Genomic DNA, 20,364 nt, shown 5'->3' with positions numbered 1-20,364 from the left:
TTTCCTTCGAATGCCTAAACACTGCAAATTGGCTCTACCATGGCCCCAGCCACCAGCCCCCAGCCCCCGGTTGTTTTGGGAGAGCTCACAGATCTGTTTCAATTTCAATTATCCCCTCAATTTGCAACATGTTTCCTCACAACCATATCATGTCAATCAAGTCTCATAAATTAATGGATCCTGTCAGTCAAAGGGTAATAAATAAATACTACTGCCTCAAAACAAACGTCCTACCCACTTTGATGAGTTTTCTTAGAGTGGGTGAGGGAGAGGTTGGGGGTTGGATAACAACAGATTAACCAGGCACAAAGGCCCAGAAATGCTTTATATATATATAAGTATGTTATATTATATATATATATATATAGTATTATTATTATTATATATAATATATATATATATAAGGTATTAATCAATCATTNTCTGGCTTATTATATATATATATATATATTATGATATATATATATATATATATATATATATATATATATATATGTATGTATATATATATATATATGTATGTATATATATATATATGTATGTATATGTATGTAGCTAGTGACTAGTGTTAGCTAGCTAGGAGGAAGGTAGTTCACATGATTGTTGGTTTGTCTAAAGCATTGCCAATCTTAATTTCTGCAACAGCACATCTCTTTTTCTTATACCATAAAAGATGATCGAATGTTGGAAACTAAAGTAGAACTTCAAATCCACCCAAGGTATAGAAAATTATTGATGTGCTGGGCATGTAAAGATTATACAAAGAGAGAAAATTATCCTTGTCAAATATCTAATGCCATTGGAATATTTTAATTTTGGGGATGAATTAGAAAACATCGATTGCAACTAAAGCCTATAGCATACATGAGTAAAACATGAGATCCTTTTCCTTTGCATAATCTAAAATAATGTACTCCTCTGTCCTAGCTTGTATAGGAGGATTACTTTTGACTCACACCAAATTTTAATAGTATTGTGACAGTTTCATTTTTAACCTTTGCAACCTAAGATAGTGTAAGAATATTTGGTATGACCACCTGACATTCTTCTTCTGTTCCAACTGTTTTTAGGGATATGTTTTTGAAAAATCTTAATGTCTGGTTTTGGAAAGTGAAAGATATATATTTGAACTTTCCAAATATACATATACTTTCAGAACTCATTTTTAGATTTAATTAGTACCAAATAATTAAAATTTTTAATTAAATTATCATATTCAACAACGAGAATCGATCATAATCTTGTCAATCTAATGGTACTTTTAATTGCTCTCATTTTGTGTATTAAATTTTAATAAAGAGTACATAAATAGCAAGAAGCCAGTGCATTAATTCATTGCACAAAATCAATTTACGAGTCATGAAAGATTATATTTTATTTTAGATATTAAATTCCATTTTACACCAAATTAAACAACAGTTAAACATTTTAGGATAAGTGTTTTTTTTTACATATATAATATTTCACAACGATTTATAACATTATTTGACATATTTTTAGTTATCAAACTCCATCAAGTGTTTTCTTATAATATTTTTATATGTAGATTTGGTACGAATTACATATTGTATAAATAAAGAATATAGGGAGAGACTTCAGGCACTGCACCTCGCTGGACCATTCATGCCCACTTATAAGGGAAACAATCGGAAGGACCCTCCGGTCATGCATGGGAAAAAGCTAAGATATACCCCGAGACATCTGGTGTACTACTTTTGGAGGAAAGAAAGCACTCAAACCAAAACTGACCAAGATGGAGAATAACGGGGTTGTCTTTTCCATCAAGGATCGAGCTATATTTCTAAGGTAAATTTATCATCAAAATTCTATGAAACTATATATATATATCTTTGAGGCATTTTATTAAATAATTACCCCCTAAATCCCCAAATGTTAGTCATGTCCATCACTCATTTTTCTTACCTTAAATAATTTGCAGTCATTTCTACATTCAGTTGTCATTTATTAAGCAAAAGAAGAGCATTTTTCATGCCCCACTGATAGATCCTGGAAATAATCCTAGCAGCAAACTTATGTCTATCAAATCCAAATTAATTTAACCATTAATTCCCAGTAAGCAATGGACCTATTCCCTTGTAATAGTCCCTCGACAGGCATTGCTCTTGAGCAAAATCCTCCACCACATATCGTCTGATGTTCAGTTTCATTTTTTTGGTAAAAGTATTTCATTTCTCAAAAAAAAAAAAAAAACCGAGAAGGTGAGACCGAGAGAGCAGGGAAAAAGAAACACAAAACAAGCAGGCTACATGGTAGCAATGGAAGGAAACCAGGTATTAAGTTGTCCAATAATGGAAAAACGTTCGAGGTGATTAAATGCCACTTTTTAAATCGTAAGAGGTAAATTTATTTTATCCTAATTTATATAGTAATTTTTTTTTTACATCTATATATTATTTGTTGCATGATCATCACACCATATTGAAATATGGTAAAGATAAATTATGATTTCATGTCAGACTTAATAATAAGGGATTTCTTCCCAATCCAATCCAATAAATAGAACACTTGGAGAGCAATTTTAATAGCTGTTAATTCAGCAAAGTTCAATTCTTTCATTTCAAGTGGGTTTAAAAAAAATTCCAACTATAGAGCCAAATGAATCTCTTAAAGTCCATTCATAATCTGCAAGTCCCGATTTGTTTTTAGCAAAATCATTCACATTAAATTTAAACTTATTTTTTAAAAAGTTCAAAAAGAAAACCCTAACTTTGAATTTTACAATAAGACAAATAGATAAAGAGTCCCATGGATTAGACCACCACCCAAGCTCATCCGAACCACCAATTCCTTCAATTGCCTTGACCTAAAACATAAATCTTTTTTTAATCATAAAATTATTTCTTTTGTTCATCCCATCTTTTCTCATTAAAATCAAATCATTCCTCGCAAGTTATAAAAATTAAAAAAATAGCATCACGCACTGCTAACTCTCTCTTTTTCATGACACCATAGAGAGAATGGAAATAACACAAAATAAAAGAAAAAAAAGAGTTTTATTTTACACTTCGTCTTTGAGAAAATGGGATCAAAACTATGTTTAGAAAGGCTAATTCGGATAACTAAGTTTGATGTATGGCATCTCCCTCTACAATTAGTAGGGCTGGTGCCATAGGATTGCTCACGGGATGCTAAGGCATTTGCACAGTTTTATTGCCTTATTGCCTGCTGCAAAGTCACCTTATAGGCATCCCTTCCATGAAACATCTGTCCCCACCGCCCACGTGTGGGAATTGAATAATACAAGGCTTAGAGATACATTTGCCACAGAAAAAGATCTTATGTGGGTAGGCCTAATTCTGGACTATTAGCAACATTTTTCAAATTCAAAACAAACTAGCTTAGTAAAACTTGTTTGATTCATAGTTGAAGATTCATTGGTTGTTTTCAAAAAGGATTTTTAGGGTTTTAAATGAAGTCAAATAGTGATGAGTACTCCACTTGCTAAACTTTGAATATTGTCATCTGGTTTTCTCATAGTGGTACGCAAGGCAGAGCCCGTGAATTATTTGAAACAGAAAGGAGGGTAGAATGAAAAGGAAGGGATCAGAGCTTGTGAAAACATAAAGGAGCCTAAGCAAATATATATGTGAAATATATTATATTATATTATATATATATATATATAGTCCGACAAAAGGTACCTTCATTTTGAGCATCAATAGCTTGCAGCATTTTACTTTGGAATCACTCTTAATCATGTGCTTCACACTGCTAACGATTCCCATTTCTCCTTGGAAATGGATTTTGTACTGAGTTAGTTTGTGATTTTCATTTAGAAATTGAGAGCATTATGATTCATGACTCATGTCTTTTAGCCGAATCCCCATTCATATGAGTTCAGTAACCGCGGCGGGCTGTGCTCATATTCAAAACCAAAGTGCTATAAGCAAAAATTTTCACAAGATGTAACAGCTATTTCAACGAGGTGGGTCAGTTGTTGATTCTTGTCTACAAAGTTATGGCAAACAATTTCAGCTTGGAATCTTGCAATTTATTGTCACGTTTTCTAGTGATCTCCTTAACTTTGGAGTTGCTCCAAGACAGACTTATTAGTTAGGAAGATGCATGGGCATAGCAAAACGGGGATCGGAGTCGGTCATCAATCTGAGAATTTGACTGCCTTTGCCTAGCATTAATTGTTCCCTTAAACCAAGGTCTCTTTAAAGTAAAAAACACTGTTGTGAAAGCAAAATTACCAATGAAAATAGTTGCCAAAATTGGTGAACCTGCTTTTATCATTTGTACTAGGCTCACTGCAAATCACTTTCGTGAAAAAGAAGGGTTGGACAGTATCTGACCTGACGACCTTTACAAAATGACCAAATGAGCCTGGGCAAAGCTTTGGTGTTCAACGACATGACTCGAAAAAGCAGATAAAATTAAGCTTGAACTAATTTTGCCATTTCAATGGTATGCAAAAAGATCCATTTTGCTGATTTTCTCAGGTACGTACGATTTATTCCTGCATTGAATTTGAAGCTTACGAAAAGCAAAATAAAAAATAAAAAAAGAAACAGTGAATCACTCTGAAATGCCACAAAATAAGTGGTACATATTGAAAAGGTTGTGTCAAAACCCAGACAGCATGATGAAACATAACTATTCACTAGCATATACTGAGGGTTTTGGACCCCATTTTCCCAAAGATGTCTGTCGATTTTGCATCAAAATGATCCATCCTTAATTTCTTTCTGCCACACCGGTTTGTATTTGCATTTCCGATTAATAAAGAAGCATTATTATCACAGAGAGGGGGTATTGTTTTGCTCTCTCCTCCTTTTCCTTTCTCGGCCTAAAATGGAAAGCTTTCATATCAATTTACTGTGGGTGCAAATAAAAGAGAAATTAAGGAATCTTGTCCACTATATATTTCCCTAAAGTAAGCAGAGTTGACGGTCTCAACATTTGGCCGATTGATTCAACAGCTGTAATTTCAGATTGGAAGGGTGCATGCTCCTGAAATTCATTGATAAAATAAGATCCAATATGGATCTTCAATTCTTCATCAAGAGAGTTGCTTAGATGCCTTGGATATAGTACCTTGTTGTCATCAAATTCCCAAGATGGTAATTCCACCCCCCCACCCCCTAAATTTAGGGCTTGCTATTTAGGGATCCAAAGAAAAGGGGTAGGTTAAAAAAACTTGTACTACCATATATATGCAACAATAATAATAACAACTGCCCCCAAAAATTGGAAATGTTTTCATTGTGACAGCAACTCAAATTAACAAACCCCATGATATGATGATGGGTCTTAGCCTATAAAACAAAAGATCACAAGCATATAGTAGACATACGCGTTTGTTGATTTGAAATAAATAATAGAAAACCAAACTATCTTAATAAATTTTTGGACCCCATGTCCGCTGCTTGGAAAAGGAGTAAATACCCTTTTAATTCAAATCTGAATACCAAACTGGTCTCCCGAATTCAACAATTGAAAGCAGGAAAATCTTTTGCAGATCCAATTAATTCCTTTGCTATCTTCCAGTAAAATAAAGAGAAAAATTGGACCCGTAATCTCCTATCATATGCATGCACATGATGAATATTTTGTCATTTCCATGCATGCATATATGCACTAAAAAACCTGGCATAGCAGAGCTTAAAACTTTCAGGCATTGTTCAAGGGGTATCTCTGATATTCCCTGGTTCCCATGCTTAATCAAGGAAAATTTGCAAAAGCAAGTTTGGGTAATAGGTACAGAGAAAGACAAGGACATCAACTGATCCACCCAAAGAATCGACTAATAAACCAAGGAAACATCAGCAATACCACTAACATATAATTCTGTATTATGATCAGTCATTATTACTTTATTAGTGGTGATGGATATAGATCATAGTGGTAATTATTTTTTGCAGAAATCTTCTTTGCAGAAAACCATGTTTCTTCTAGACTCTAGTTTGATATATACCAACTGCTTTTTCACACACCGAGTCAAACGCCACCAACTTTTGAGTTAATTTTTTCCAGGTTAGTCACTTCTTCCAGAGAGACTAAAACTTTTGGTTTTTTTTTTTCTTTGGGAAAACAAGTCAAGTTCAACTGGCACTAAGGTTTACGGTGGTTAAACCGAGTTAGTAACAATTTTCCTTTGCACCGACTAACAAGTTACCAAAAGTTTCATGGATACATGATGATGAAAATAATTCAAATGACAATGATGATAATGATTGTAGAAATGATGGCATACAATAATTATACACTACAATTAAAAAAATGTTTATTAGTGCAAACAGTGTGAAGGAAAAGGAGAAATAAGAAATGAGAGAGAAGAGAAAAAGAGGAACAAAGCACCTTCATAGAGGGCCCATAACATGTCTCCTCAGTTAGACCCAAAGATGTGATTTTCGTCTTTCTCTCCACTGCACTATCCCTATTCTTTCACCCTCTCTCCATCACCTTTTTTTTTTTATTTTAATTATTATTATCAGTTCTTGTCAAAAATACCCAAGAATTCCTCTGGACAAAGAATTCTAATTAATCATGTCGGGTGATGTAGCCAAAGCTTCTGCCGAAGGGTCCTCACGGTCCTCCGGTAACCACCACCAGCAGCCCCAGCCGGCTCCGTTGAGCCGTTATGAGTCCCAGAAACGGCGAGACTGGAACACTTTCGGGCAGTATTTGAAGAACCAAAGGCCTCCAGTGGCACTGTCACAGTGTAACTGCAACCATGTTCTTGATTTTCTTAGATACCTTGATCAGTTTGGCAAGACTAAGGTTCACCTTCATGGTTGTGTCTTCTTCGGACAACCTGACCCGCCTGCACCGTGTACTTGCCCACTAAGGCAAGCCTGGGGGAGTCTTGACGCACTGATCGGACGCCTGAGAGCTGCTTATGAGGAGCATGGTGGGTCATCGGAGACAAACCCTTTTGGAAACGGAGCAATTCGGGTTTATTTGCGTGAAGTGAGGGAGTGTCAAGCTAAGGCCAGAGGGATTCCGTATAAGAAGAAAAAGAAGAAGAAGAATCTAATTAAACCCAACGACGAGGCAAAGTCATCCAAGCAGCAGCAGGTCTCTTAGCTAGGAGCTTTGGCTTCTTCAGAGCAAATGGTAATTTTATTGTCTTTAATATAGATAACATAATAATATTAGTTTTTTCGCTTAAATTTCTTTTCGATCTTTGCCCTCAAATTAATCTAGTTTCATCTCGCAACATAAATAAAATACAAAGAGAAATATACACAATTCAGCTCGAATAAATTCAAGAATTAAAAATTAGATTTTGCTTTAAATTTTTACATGAAAAAATTTGGAACTGATTAGTCAATTTACATAACATTGGTATATTTACAACCGAAGGAGCATAGTTTCATAAGTTGGGATCTTATTTCATTCGTAAAACCCTAAACCCTTTGCTGCAAAACCCTAATTCTAAGTTCTAACACTGACCCTTTGAGGCCTTTACAGTGAAGAAGTGTGTGGTAAGTAATTTTACCTCAAACTTTTTACCCATCTCTACTATTACGTGCCATAATTGAAGGCCAACGATTACCCCTCTCTTTCTTTCTGTATTGCTTTCTCTCTCTCATATCATGCAAAAAAAAAAAAAAAAACCCCACTGTTTTGTGTGTTTTCCTTATTAAATATTTCTCACTTGTTTACCTTTTCCCTTGTTTTTTCGTTCTTTTCTGATTCTGTTTGATTTTGTGCTCCCCATGAATGTCCACGTGATATACATATATATCAGACTTCTCATGTGAAATTTATGTGCAAATTAAAATTAACATTCAAAAATTTCATTATAATTACCTTCAAGGGTTTCTGGTCCAACCTTTCAAAATAAAACAAAGGTTTCTCGTACAAAATGGTCCAAAATTATCTTATGTCTTAACCTTCGTGTGGTGGAATTAATTTATATATAGCTAGTAGGATATATTCTCCAACAGTTAATCAATTAAAATTCATTTGTTGTCATCGTATCTGGCGGAGCTCCCTTCTTTGATTTCTTCTTTATAAATTAGTGAAATGCATAACAGGATTGTGCTATCTAGGCATTACGTACGTATACATTTTTAATTTTGTGATATCTTCATTTGTATGGTCTAGCCTGTCTTATCTTGACCTGGCTGTAATTAGATTGTGTTTCATTATTGGAGTTCTTACACTTTTCATCAGGCTAATCAAGTGGGACATATCATTAAATAACATTAAAGATTAATTATAAAATTGTGGCAAATACGGCAATTAAGATATTTTGTGAGAGCTTAAACATTTGACTAAGACAAGAAGAGGCTTAATCCTTTCCTAGCTACTTAATTATGTATATATATGTATAAGTACAATTACATTGTACTATACTTTACACATAAGTCTAAACTAAACACTAGAGACAAGCCTCCATGCTTTGAGTTATTTTTGTTGGGAGCATTAGTACTATGCTGAGAGCTTTATCCTAACTTTTCCAAGAAGAGAAAGATGCATAACCTTTCAAAGAAAAAACTAATAATGGAAAGGGGAGAAAGATGGAACCTTAAATCCAACAGCTTCCTCTTCTTCTTCTTCTTTTCTTACTCTTTTTGGTACATTGGAGAAAACTTAAAGAGGAAAGGGAATTTGAATCTTAAACCTTAACGCTCTTAAGGAAGACAACAAGTACCACTAGACCAAATCTACTTAAGTGATTTAAAATTTTAGCAGATTACATTCTATATGATTAGGCTGGATTCTTTGCTAGATGTTGAAGGTGTGGTGAAACCAAACAAGGAGTTGGTGGAGATATATTGAGTTGGGATGTAAAAGATGGTTTCAGTTTTTGTTGGGCTGATTCCTCCTTTCTCTTAATTAATAATAAAATATGTGAAGAAACCATTTTCATTGGTAGTTGAAGCCATTCCCTCCATTCACAGCCGCATTGGGCACTGATTTAGTTTTACATCGTTTTGGGAAATAATTTTGATTACACCTTTTCATGGAAATATATATATATATATATATCAAACTTCTATATTTACAGGCAATAATGTAGTACTATAATCTTTTTCTTTTGTTGTTAAGGTAATGTGGTATACTTGCAATGTGTGTAGATTAGTATTAAATATGATTAACCAATGTACTCATGGGGGACAACCCAACAATGGATTTCAAAACTTTTAAATTTTTTAATCTGACACTGATCAAATCAATCACTGGAAAAGGAGAGACGGTTTAAAAGGAAGAAGGGTAACTCATTTCCATTTTCAAGAAAGTAAAAGAATATAAACTGGCCTTAGCTAGCCCCTGTCTGGTTTATGACCAGCTGGTTAAATGAATTTTTTAGTTTTTTTTTTTTGGAGGGGATTTCGATCTTATTACATTGCATTTTGAATTATTAAATAGAAAAAAAAAACAGATTAATTTATTTCGAGTTCTAGTTTATGCAGTGGAGGGAGAGTCATAAGTGTAATATCTTAGGTATTTAATGAGGTGAGTAACAATTTTTTAAACGATTTTTGTCAATTAGCTTACTAAATTTATTAAACTTAGATTAAAAAAAGTAGAAAAAACAAGAATGCTGTTGTTTGTGTAAATAACAAATGCCGTGAATGACAAGTAGCTTGACCCTGGAAGCAAGTAGAGTTTAGACCGTACACACGTGCATATATATAAAGCTACCATTACTGATTCCTATGAGGAATATCAGGGAATAGAGAGAGAATAACACTGCTACTCTTGTCCTTGGTCTTTCTGATCACTTCCTTGCCCTGATTTGTACGGAGTCTAATACTATACAATTGTCCTAGGAAGTAACATCTTTAAAAATTCTTTTCACCCCTTTTTTCTATTCTACATTTCCTTTGGAGAAACAGTGATAAAGGAGGAACAGTTTGGACTGGAAGATGTTAAGATTTTTGAATCATTTCATCTACTTGTTTAGCAGGTTGAAATCCGATCATGCTAGCTTCTTTTGCATGCCCCAGTCAGAATCACCGTGTAAATCAATATAACAATACATGCAAATGCACTTAATCACAACTTAGTTTCAGGCATTTCATTCACTATGATATTCTTCAAGAGTTTCAGCTTATGTTTAGAGGTTGAGGAGAAGCACTCATGAGAGACAAAGGTCAGATTTCTTATTTAAATTAAAATGAAATGAATGAGCATGTTATCAAATTATTTGGCTTAAGACAAAAACGAAAAGAACATATATAAAAAACTTATGATATATTTTATCAATATTATATCTATTAAAATATAAAAATAATGGTAATTTTCATCTATACAGAGAAAAAAGATTAATGAGACATCTCTAAATCTTGCAACTTAGAGGGTTTTGAAGGAGTGCCTATCTCCCCTCCCCTCCATGAGAGCTAAAGCTAATGTGTTGTTTTAAGAAATATTCTTTATTTTGTATGTTGAGCAAATAAAAAAATTCTTTATTTTGTATTTCAATCTCACCATATTGAAGAAAAGTTAATACATTCAATTGAAAAATTATCTAGGTTCTACTACTTCAGGATTGTGTCAAAGCTATGTAATAAAATTACTATTTATTAAAAATTTCAATATAATGCATCAAAGATTCTTTATGTTTTAGTTAGCCAGTATGTCAGTGAACAATTGCACTTGTTTCAATCTTTTGAAAATTTGAGTCTCAACCTAGCGAATCATTGTGTCGATTCCTTGGCGAAAAGGGTTGTGAATAGGAAGGAGTTGTTTGTGGGATGGTGCTTGAAATGTTCTGTCTGCTCATTCATTAAGATTAATTGATTCTGTTATAGAAATTACAAGATGATAGACAATATAAATTCTCTAATTAAGCTGAGTTATTGTTCGAAATGGTGATTTTGTTTAAGTGTCATTTCTCCTCTAGCTTGGGAGAATGGTTTTGATGTGGTGGGTGTTACCATCACTACATTTGTGTATCAAACTTAAGTCAAACTGAATTTAACTTGAGCAAATCTTAATGAAATTATGATTTAACAAAGAAAAAGTCTTAGCCTAGCCCTCAAGACACTTGCGAATAATTAGTCTAGGAAAAATATATGATTAATTAGATCACAAGCAAGCTAGATTCAAGTCGTCGTAAACTTTTCTAAGCTTGCATTCCAACTTCTCTATACCCTTTTTAGGTTTTGTTGTTGGGGGGGGTGTGATCCTTTATTCTTAGGTTACACTCTTTTGTTGTTTTCAAGTCGTAATTTACTAAGACATGGAATGTTATTCAGACCACATTTCTAACATCAATTATCAGGTTTGATAGAAGGGAAAAGGGAAGAATAAACTATTTTCTCTTATTTGGTAACAAGGAATAAAGAGGAGATGAATAGAATGTAGAAAAAAGGAGGAATGTACTCATATTTTTCTCACTTTGTTTGGTAGGAAGGAAAAAAAAAAAGAAAAAGAAAGGTGAAATTTTTATCTTCCCACTGATCCTTTTCATTCTGTTTCCCTTGGAGAATGTGTTAGATATCATCATCCAATATTGTTATCCTCTTTACCAATCACATATAGCTAGGTACGGACTACAGAATCAATTGCATTGTTTTTATCCTGTGATTGTTTCCTTCGGTTAAGGAATTGTTGATTTCTTTCTCATTTTGCACTGATATTGCTTCATCATGTATCAGATTGTCCCTTGTCTCCTCTGATTATGTTCTCTCTATATATGATCCTAAAAGCATTTCCACATGCCATATCTTTAACTTGGATGTAGAAGTTAGAGAAATTAATGTCTCAGGAGAATTAACGTTAGCCTTTGATATTTGTGAATATTGGGTTGCAGGATGATCAGCAATGACCAAACCAGAGGGGGAGGGGATGGGTATACAAAAAAGGCAAACGTTTGAAGGTTGTAGCACTACTGCTTTACTGTTAAGGTTCTATCGCTTTGCATGCGCAGTACTTGGAAAGTCCTGTACCTAATAATGCTTGCCATAGCAAAGCTTGTCAGAGTTGTTTCTCATGCTATTTATGGCATTTTAATTAATTATCAGATCACCTTGTAAGTTAACTTACATCTTATCTTAGACGTATAAATTAAGGATAGAATATATATATATATATATATATAGCAAACATTAATTACGTGTAGTTTGTGTTACTTCTTTAAAGCAGGATCAGAAAGTGGTTTTCTCTTCCGCCTGAACTTGCACTTAGCTTGTTAAAATACTCGCATATACATATCTTTATATTCAGTTTCCATGGTACCCAGATTTTGGAGTATGAAGATATATAGAGCCAAAGAGTAACAATATATATAAATATTCATCCTAGCTTAAATGTTTAAGCAATATCACCGTAGGTCGACAAAGTGTTGTACGTCTGAGGAAGAATGGCGTTCAAAAACCTATATCTTTCCAACGACCTCGACAAAAATATTACTCCGGCTAGGCCAAAACTTAGCTGGAACAGCATGCATGATGGTAGTGGAAATGTTAAGTCCTTACTAAGCTAATGTGCTAGCTATGGAGGTCTAGAGGTAGTGTTAACCTACACAATCGTGGCATTATTTGTTTTATGGCACCTAAAAACTGTTCACAGAAACTATATGACGAAGAGCAGTTAGAGTAATTAAGTGCGACACTAACTCTCTCGATGATGTGAGACATGATTAGCTGTAGCGGTTTAGTGACGAATAGCTCTTGAATAATGGAGTTGAGAAACAGAAAGATGGTTAACTATGTTGTTCACATCATATTGTTTAGTCCGACATGCATCTGAGTCTTGCGTTATACAATCGAAGTATATCCTTCTACGTATATCAGGAAGTAACCAAACTACTCTTGTTGGCGATTGCTATCTGAATCTGGCATATCAGTTAGGACTTTAGCCTAAATCCAATAGAAATGGGAGATCAAGAATTTTGGTCGCAAAACTTTGGCAGGGAGAGTGAACAAAGAGTTTCTGATTACAACCTAATCTTGTACATTGCAAGAAAGATGAGACTAACAACAACTATTTAAGTTAGGGACGCACCGACTAAAAAAGAAAAAAGAAAGACATTGGGCCAAATGTAGGCCCAGTTCAACAGCCCAAATTAAATTACAATGAGTTCAGTTTTTCTTTTATGCCCCCCAAAATGAAGGGGAAAAGGCAAACGAAAGAAACTTTAGAAACTCTGGCAACGTTATCTGCCAACCGCTGGTTATCTTCAGAGGCCAGTATCAGCCAGAACTGTATGTACTTTCAAGGGATGAGAATAAAAATCAATATTCTTCATGTTTTTCCCACGCAAAAAACAGTCAAAACTCTTCCCCTGATGGCTAGCTATAAATGTCTGCAAGAAAGAAAAATGGGCCTTCTTTAGAAATCAATTCTAAATCAAAAGTGATGTTTCACAATGCAAAACTGTCCAGGCGATAGTTAAGACAACATACAATCAAAAGTAGCCCATATATACAAATACACCTCATTTCCTTGATCAAAAACACTAGGGAAGCATACATCAAATCAAAGATTCAATCCTTCAGGTTGAGTCAAACTTTCTGTGTATTTTGCCACAGAAATATCACACAACAAAAACTAAACAAGATGATGAGATTTTGAAAAATCAATCAGTCAAACCATGGTCCCAAAGAAAGGAAAACAGTTGGTCCCTGTATTGGAATGCCTATGACAACCATTATGCTAAACAGAGCTCAATGTACAACTTCGCAAAAATTCTTGCAGATAAGTATGTATAGCAGATGATCTAATACAGTTTATCAATCTTAAACTCGCATGCACAAAGGAAGAGCAATAGACAGGCAGATAACAACAGACAATACCTTTTACGGGACATCAAAAAACAGTGTACCCATTATCTATTTGAGTCTAGCTTTTATCTTTCTTACAATCAATCAAGGACTCCACGTACAGACCATAATTATAATCATGACTTTGACTAAGTCATGACAAGCTTAAAAGGTCCTTTAAAAGTTCAACTTCAGTACCATTCATCATGACTCATATTCAAAAACAAACTTATATGGCAAAAGGCAAGCATCAATTGGTAGTCTTTTACCTATTTTTCTGAAGCAGGAAAGGATTCTTAACCATACAGAAAAGTGACAGAAAAATCATTAAGGTTGTGTTATGTGCACCACAAATATGAGAGCAATTTAAAAGCTAAAGCATATTTAGCTCTTGATGAATATCAATATGCTTTTTGGCACATGATATTGTTGGTAAAGACAGCCAACAACCTCTGTCAGCAGACCAGCAATGGAGAAACATCCATTTTCTGCTGATACACCATGAAAGTAAAAGAGAGGGTCAGAGAAAAGTTGATGTGAAAACAAGCCTGAACCTGATGGTCTGCAAGCAAGATATAAACCTTTTTTTTTTCTGGTCAAACAAGTTACACACACCTTAAACCCCCACCCCTGCCTTTCCTTTATATATATAAATAATAAAAATTTCCAAAAACCTCTCAACTACATATGGTAACCTGCAGAGTGCAAAACACAAGCCTTAATGCATCAGGATATTCCAATAAACAAATTATCAAATAAAGTCAACCTCCCAACCTAATCTATGTAGGATAGATATGTTTGGCAGATATAAGAGGCAAGTCTAGGCAAGTCCCCTTTTCAATAACCAGCCTGCATTCTTGTTATCAGCTAGTATCAACAAAAATATCAGCAGAGTTTGATTTGTCACTTCGGACAAGTCAGTCAATTTCCACATCAAAAGCAACTCCAAATCTTAAACCTTAATGACTGAGCACATTATCTTCTCACATCACATAGCCACCAGAGCACATTGAGGCATGGCATTTCAAAAGCAACAGTGGAGGTCAAGATTCAATTCTTTTCTTTCGTAAAACACGTTCGAAACAAGTCAAACCTTAAATCCAAGAGAAGCATACTAAAAGAACTCAGTATATAGATGTTGGGGTTGGACATACTTTAAAAATCCAAAAGCCCAAATTAACACCAATTGCTTCAACTTGTGATACATAAATACCTGTTCCATACCATAATGACATAAAATCTATGTAAAAGTAAGAAAAACAAATGTCAAACTGAAATCCATATCAAACAATGCAACTTTCACGTAATGCACCTTATCAAATACAGGAAGGGAACCCAGGGATTCATGCAAGGTTACACATCAAACACGTAAAAGACAGTAGCAGACTACGCATCAGCGACCATCTACCGTCATTCATATCTACAAAAAGCTTTCACGGCAAAATAATGAACTAGTTCCAAGACAGCACTTCCACAATTAGCATTAAAACCTTTTCAGAAGAAAAGCATACCAATTGAAGAATTAACTATCATTGTTTATTGTACAAATATAGCACAAACCAATCCAAAACACTCATCCATGAATGAAGATTACACCTTCATATCATCAAAATATAATATCATTCAAAAAAAAAAAAAACTTTTTACTGATTTCGACCCCCACCCCCCACAGGCCTCTTTGGCTATTCCCTTTATGGTCATCAATCAAACAAAGTAAACATAACACACAACAAATCAAGTAAAATGGTCCATTACCAATACTAAATATTACTGCTTTGAACATCTTCTAGTTTCTCACGCCTGAAGCTTAGGATAGACTCTCCAAACATAATGAGGGTAGTATCACTCAATTCGTCAATCATGACAAGAGCAAAACCTCATGAGAAACAACATGAACAGAATTCGATAAATTAAGACCCTTTCTATTTCATTCCCATCTAATGGTCCAAAACACACTAAAACAACTAATCAAGAAAACAATGTTTTTTAAAATGCAACAACAGCTACAAAGCATAAATGAATCCATTACATGAAAATATACATTCCAATCAATCAAATAACAAATACAATTATACATAAAGCTAAAGAACAAGATTTTTATGAGGAAGAATAGGCCTCACCACTGGACCCGGAGGATCGTTTGCCACGCTTGATCCTCTCAAGCTGCACCTGCGTATCCATAAACATCCTCATCCTCTGCACTTCCAAATCTTTAGCAAATTGCATTCTTTGCTTCTCCAATTCCACCATCTGCCTTAGCTTCTCCCCTTCCACTCTTTCATACACTTCCCCAAACCTCTCTATCGCTCTGGCCAATCTACTCATCCCTTCCCTCTCCTCTCCTTCTCCTTCGCTTTCCTCTGCCTCGCTTTCCTCCCCCTCTTCCTCATCAGTTTCCGCAGCTGCAGCAGCCGCAGCAGCCGCGACGGCCGAATAGTTTCTCCTGAAGTATCCATCGTCCGCCGGCCTCTTCTGCGGAAGAGCGACAACCGTAGCCGACGCCGGAGTCCTCCTGTATGGCATCGGAAGCGGGAGAGCCACAGGAGGAGACCCCGGGATCCTCGGTGACAACCTCGGCGATGGCTTCGGTGATATCTTAGGCGACGGCGAAGGCTTTTTAGCGGAGAAATTGGATCCTATAAGAGCATCCAAGCGTTCGAAGAAAGGCCAAGATGACGTTAGGGTTCCATTAGAGGAGGTAACACGAGCTTTCTCGATCTTGTATTTTTTCTTAATGGTATCAATCCGGTTCTTGCACTGGACATCGGTCCGATGCGTCTTTTTGGTATGACCATGAAGGGCGTTAACGGCGTCAGCTACATCCTGCCAGTCCTTCTGGCGAAGGTTCCCACGGTTAAGCTCGAGATAACGGCGACCCCAAGCGTCGACGAGGGTGGAGGTAGCTTCCTCCGACCAACAATCTTCACGGACAGGAAGCGGACGCGAGTGGGTCGTGGTGGAAAGAGGCGTGGGGGTAGTTGACGGCGTGAGGGAATCGGTAAGGTCGCCCATTGAGGGTGGGGAGAAGGGGGTGGAGTTGGTTTTTGTTTTTGGGGCGGTAGGGGAGATTTAGGTTATTGATTGGGAAAGGTTAAAAGAAAAAGGAGAGGTAGGGGTCGGTTCGGCGATGACGCGCCGGACACATGAGAGGGGCGTGAGAGTAGGGAAAGGGAATAATAGAAAGAAGGTGAGGGAGCGTCGCCGGGATGTGAGTGAGCGCGTGAGGTGAGGTGGGCTGGTAGCTTGGGTCATCATCGGATTCGGCTCGGCTACTAGTCCAGTTGGCATTTTGACGTTTCCTTTTTGCTGCTGCCCTGGCCCTGCTATGGGCTGCTATTACATACTCCTCCCAGGCCAAAAATAAAAGTGCAAGCCTTCGCTTCTGTTCGTGGATAAGATAGATTCCTTATACCACCAATCAGCTGAACTTAAACTCTTCTTTCCTACTAAAATAAATAAGCCACTCCCCTCCTCCCAAGTGGAGATCACATATTGGAAAAGTCGTAGGCATTTGGGGAAGGTGTCCTTCCTGCTTTCTACATTAGGGGTAGGGGTTGCCTAATTTTTTTGGTCGTCGGGTGGATCATCCGGATCAATCCCAATTTGGAAGATTCTTTAGCTGCTTGCATTGCTTAGTTTTCTGTGTCATTTCATTTTTATTTTAAATGTCTCAAATTTATGTTTTTTAATTTAAATTTTTTCTTTCCCTCTGCGTCTCAAGCAGCTCGTGATGAATAAAGGTTTTGCTTCAACGTGCCTTGCTGCCTCTTTTTCAATGACATGTACCAATACATACCACATGCAATGTCGAGCCACAAACATGTGGGTTGGGTTTCAATATTCCTCTCCCCATGGAAAATTAAGAACATCTTTGACTTCTTTAACAAAGTGACCAAATTTTGTTCTACCGTATTCCATTTTTACGTACACAAATGATTTTTCGTATTACTTTTCAGGAATAATTTGATGTAATTACATGTTGTATGAAGTGGTGGGCTAGTAGCTCACCAGAGAGGAGAATAAAGAAAATTCTCGTGTTGCGTTTCCATAGGGCCCAAAGCTGAATATCAGCGTTGGTTTCAAGGGGCAAAAAGGGAAGAAGAGGTGGGGGAGGGAGCACCGGTTGCGTCGATGTTTGGGATGATGTTGATGAGCGGCAGTGATGTGCCGGCTGCCGACTGACTCGTAAGCCGCAAGGACTCTAACTTTGGCCTCGGCTCGACTCAGCTCTCGGCGCCGTTAGCTTCCAACAATTGCCTATTGGTTACGTCGTTGTTTCCATTACCGCTCCTATTTCTCCCTTTTTTAAATTGTTTTTCTCAACCTCCCTAGTTTGACCGGGAACGGAACGGGAAATAGACCGATGCGGTTGAACTTACAAAAAAAACCTTTTAAAAAAACAGGGCCTTGAAAGAGTTCCGGATAGCGTCCTGTCCTTCACTCGCGGTTCGGGTTTGCCCGATATTGTTGGCAAAGTGTTTCAGGCCGTGTTGGGCCCTTTGACGTGTCCCTCAAAGCCCTGCTTTTTGACCCATAAAATTTGGGGCGAAGTTTTGTGCCTCGATATCATCATCTATTGAAATGTCTCCCCGTGCTTCAATTTTCAAGGCCAAGATGATCATAATTGAAATGCTCAGTTTTATATGGTAAGTTGAGAATGACTAATTAATAGGGTTAAATGAGCTAAAGTTGAACCAGTGTATCTCCTTTGTACTCTTGGTATTATTGGCTTTGAGCATGAAAAAGACATTTACTACTTTGCTATTATTGGTCTAGACTCTAGCAAGGGAGACAAGGCCCCATGTACATATATTATACAGCACTTAAAATCGACTAAAGTTAAAAACCCAAAGTTTATTTAGGTATAAAAAGAGAATTCCACCGTCGAACATTGCCTGCAATCAGATGGTCCACCTCATAGCCCTAAAATGTTGGGCTTAGGGCTCCCTATTCCCTAAGCCTTGCTTAGGCTGCTCTGCTGCTGCCTCTTCAACATCTCTGCCAACCGTCCCTTGTTGGAGAAAAAAATTAGTAAACGAAAGAAAAAGTGTGCTAACTAGGCATTGCTGATCAGATGAGCATATTGAATACAAAAGTGGGTAAGAGCAAGTCATGTCATGTAAAATGAATATGCTACTCAATGGTGAGTCACTAAAAAGCACAACCTCACAACCCTTTCAAACCCAATAATTGCTTTAAGGAATCCCTAATCAAATCCAACAATTTCAGACTCAATAATTTTCCTCCCATTGAATTTCAATCTGAACTCTGTTGCCTTTGTACCTTTTGTTTTAAACCCCCTCAAGATAAAACATGCAAACTCGGGTAAATCCAATTAATACTAGTATATAACACGAATATATTCTCTATTAATTAAAGTCGGGACAGATAAATTATTTCAATTTAAATTAACATATAAATGTCTGACGTGGGATTTCCTTCTTAAAATGGTGTGCAAGAGAATTTTCAACTTGAAAAAGGGTTGCATGATCATATGTACTACTATGAACAAGGAACCGTACACAGAAACCTCTAATAATTGCGGTTGGTGCAGGCAATGTCAATTCGAGAAAACAACACGTGAAAATTTTATGTTGACAAAAGCAAAATCCCACAGGGCTGCTTGTCTTGGAAATTATTTGACAGTACTTTCAAATGGTAGTAATTAAACAAATTAAAGCAATAAATGAACCCACTCGAACCACCCCCGTTTACTCCGTCTTTTTCCAACCCCAATATTTACATGTGAATTAAACATGGATCAAGGTCAAGATAAAATCTACTGTTAGGAGTTGGTTGGTTGTGCTTGTCAAAATATCAAAGAACTGTTGACGCAGTTTTGAAGCTTCGGGGAAGAGTTTTATCAAGCTTGACTAATTGGATTAGAGAAAAACGTGTAGTCCTGAAGTTATATACATGTCAAAGTCGGCTCGCCAAACTCTGCCCTTTGATTTTCTCAAGTTTGTGAATGGCTTTTGTTTGATGTCGACCTTTTGCCTTTGAACTTATTCATGTGCTTCTCATTTCTCAACTGCCTAGATGGAAACTTACATCCCTTGATAGTTTTGGTTTTGATAATTCTTCTCTTCTTTTTTGTTGAAATGTACAAATATATATACAATACAAGATGTAGCAAGAGACCAGAAAGAAAGAGATAAGGTGCTTTTTTCTGCTGCAACAACCCCGAGTACTGTAAGCAAATTTATATATTTATATATATATATATATATATATATATATGTGATACAGGGTGTAATTAAAAGTTCAAAAGCCATTTATCTTGATGTTTTTTAATTGCCTTTCCATGTCCAAGAACCATAAGCAAGTACTTTGCCTCTCTCTTTCTTTTTTATTTTTTCTTGTGGGTTACATGTCAGAAAGAACAAAATCTAGCTGAAGATGACGACCTCCTTTTGTCGCCCTTTTGATAAGCTTTGGGAGACGTTTAGACTGCAAAAAAAATGTACTTTGCTTTTGCTCATATCCTTTCTTTTTTCCAGCTCAAACATACCTACATAAATATCAACGTGACATGGCAATAGAGCTAAGCTCCTACAGAAACAAAATTCTTAATTTTCGCGTTTACAATCAAGCTTTAGCTAAACCAGTTAAAAGCATACATAGAAATCAATATTAATTAGCAGTCATTGTCAATCCTCCAACCCCAATTGTTGAA

General features: G+C 36.1%; 2 protein-coding genes across 2 annotated transcripts; one reads left to right on the top strand and one right to left on the bottom strand.

The window, feature by feature from the left end:
* LOC18596688 (protein LIGHT-DEPENDENT SHORT HYPOCOTYLS 10) lies at window positions 6,337–12,092 on the top strand. The gene is made up of 2 exons (XM_007025313.2): window positions 6,337–7,083; window positions 11,738–12,092. The coding sequence occupies exon 1, from the start codon at window positions 6,514–6,516 to the stop codon at window positions 7,051–7,053; it is 540 nt and encodes a 179-aa protein (XP_007025375.1). The 5' UTR covers window positions 6,337–6,513; the 3' UTR covers window positions 7,054–7,083; window positions 11,738–12,092.
* Window positions 12,807–17,129, bottom strand: LOC18596687 (trihelix transcription factor ASIL2). The gene is made up of 2 exons (XM_007025312.2): window positions 15,809–17,129; window positions 12,807–13,231 (listed from the first exon to the last, which is right to left on the bottom strand). Exons 1-2 carry the CDS (start codon window positions 16,698–16,700, stop codon window positions 13,218–13,220), a joined length of 906 nt encoding a protein of 301 aa, XP_007025374.1. The 5' UTR covers window positions 16,701–17,129; the 3' UTR covers window positions 12,807–13,217.

Source organism: Theobroma cacao, chromosome 6 (assembly GCF_000208745.1).
Source record: "Theobroma cacao cultivar B97-61/B2 chromosome 6, Criollo_cocoa_genome_V2, whole genome shotgun sequence".
In the NCBI taxonomy this organism is placed as follows: Eukaryota; Viridiplantae; Streptophyta; class Magnoliopsida; order Malvales; family Malvaceae; genus Theobroma; species Theobroma cacao.
Note: the sequence above shows the minus strand (reverse complement) of the source record. Positions and strands in the feature narration are given on the sequence as shown.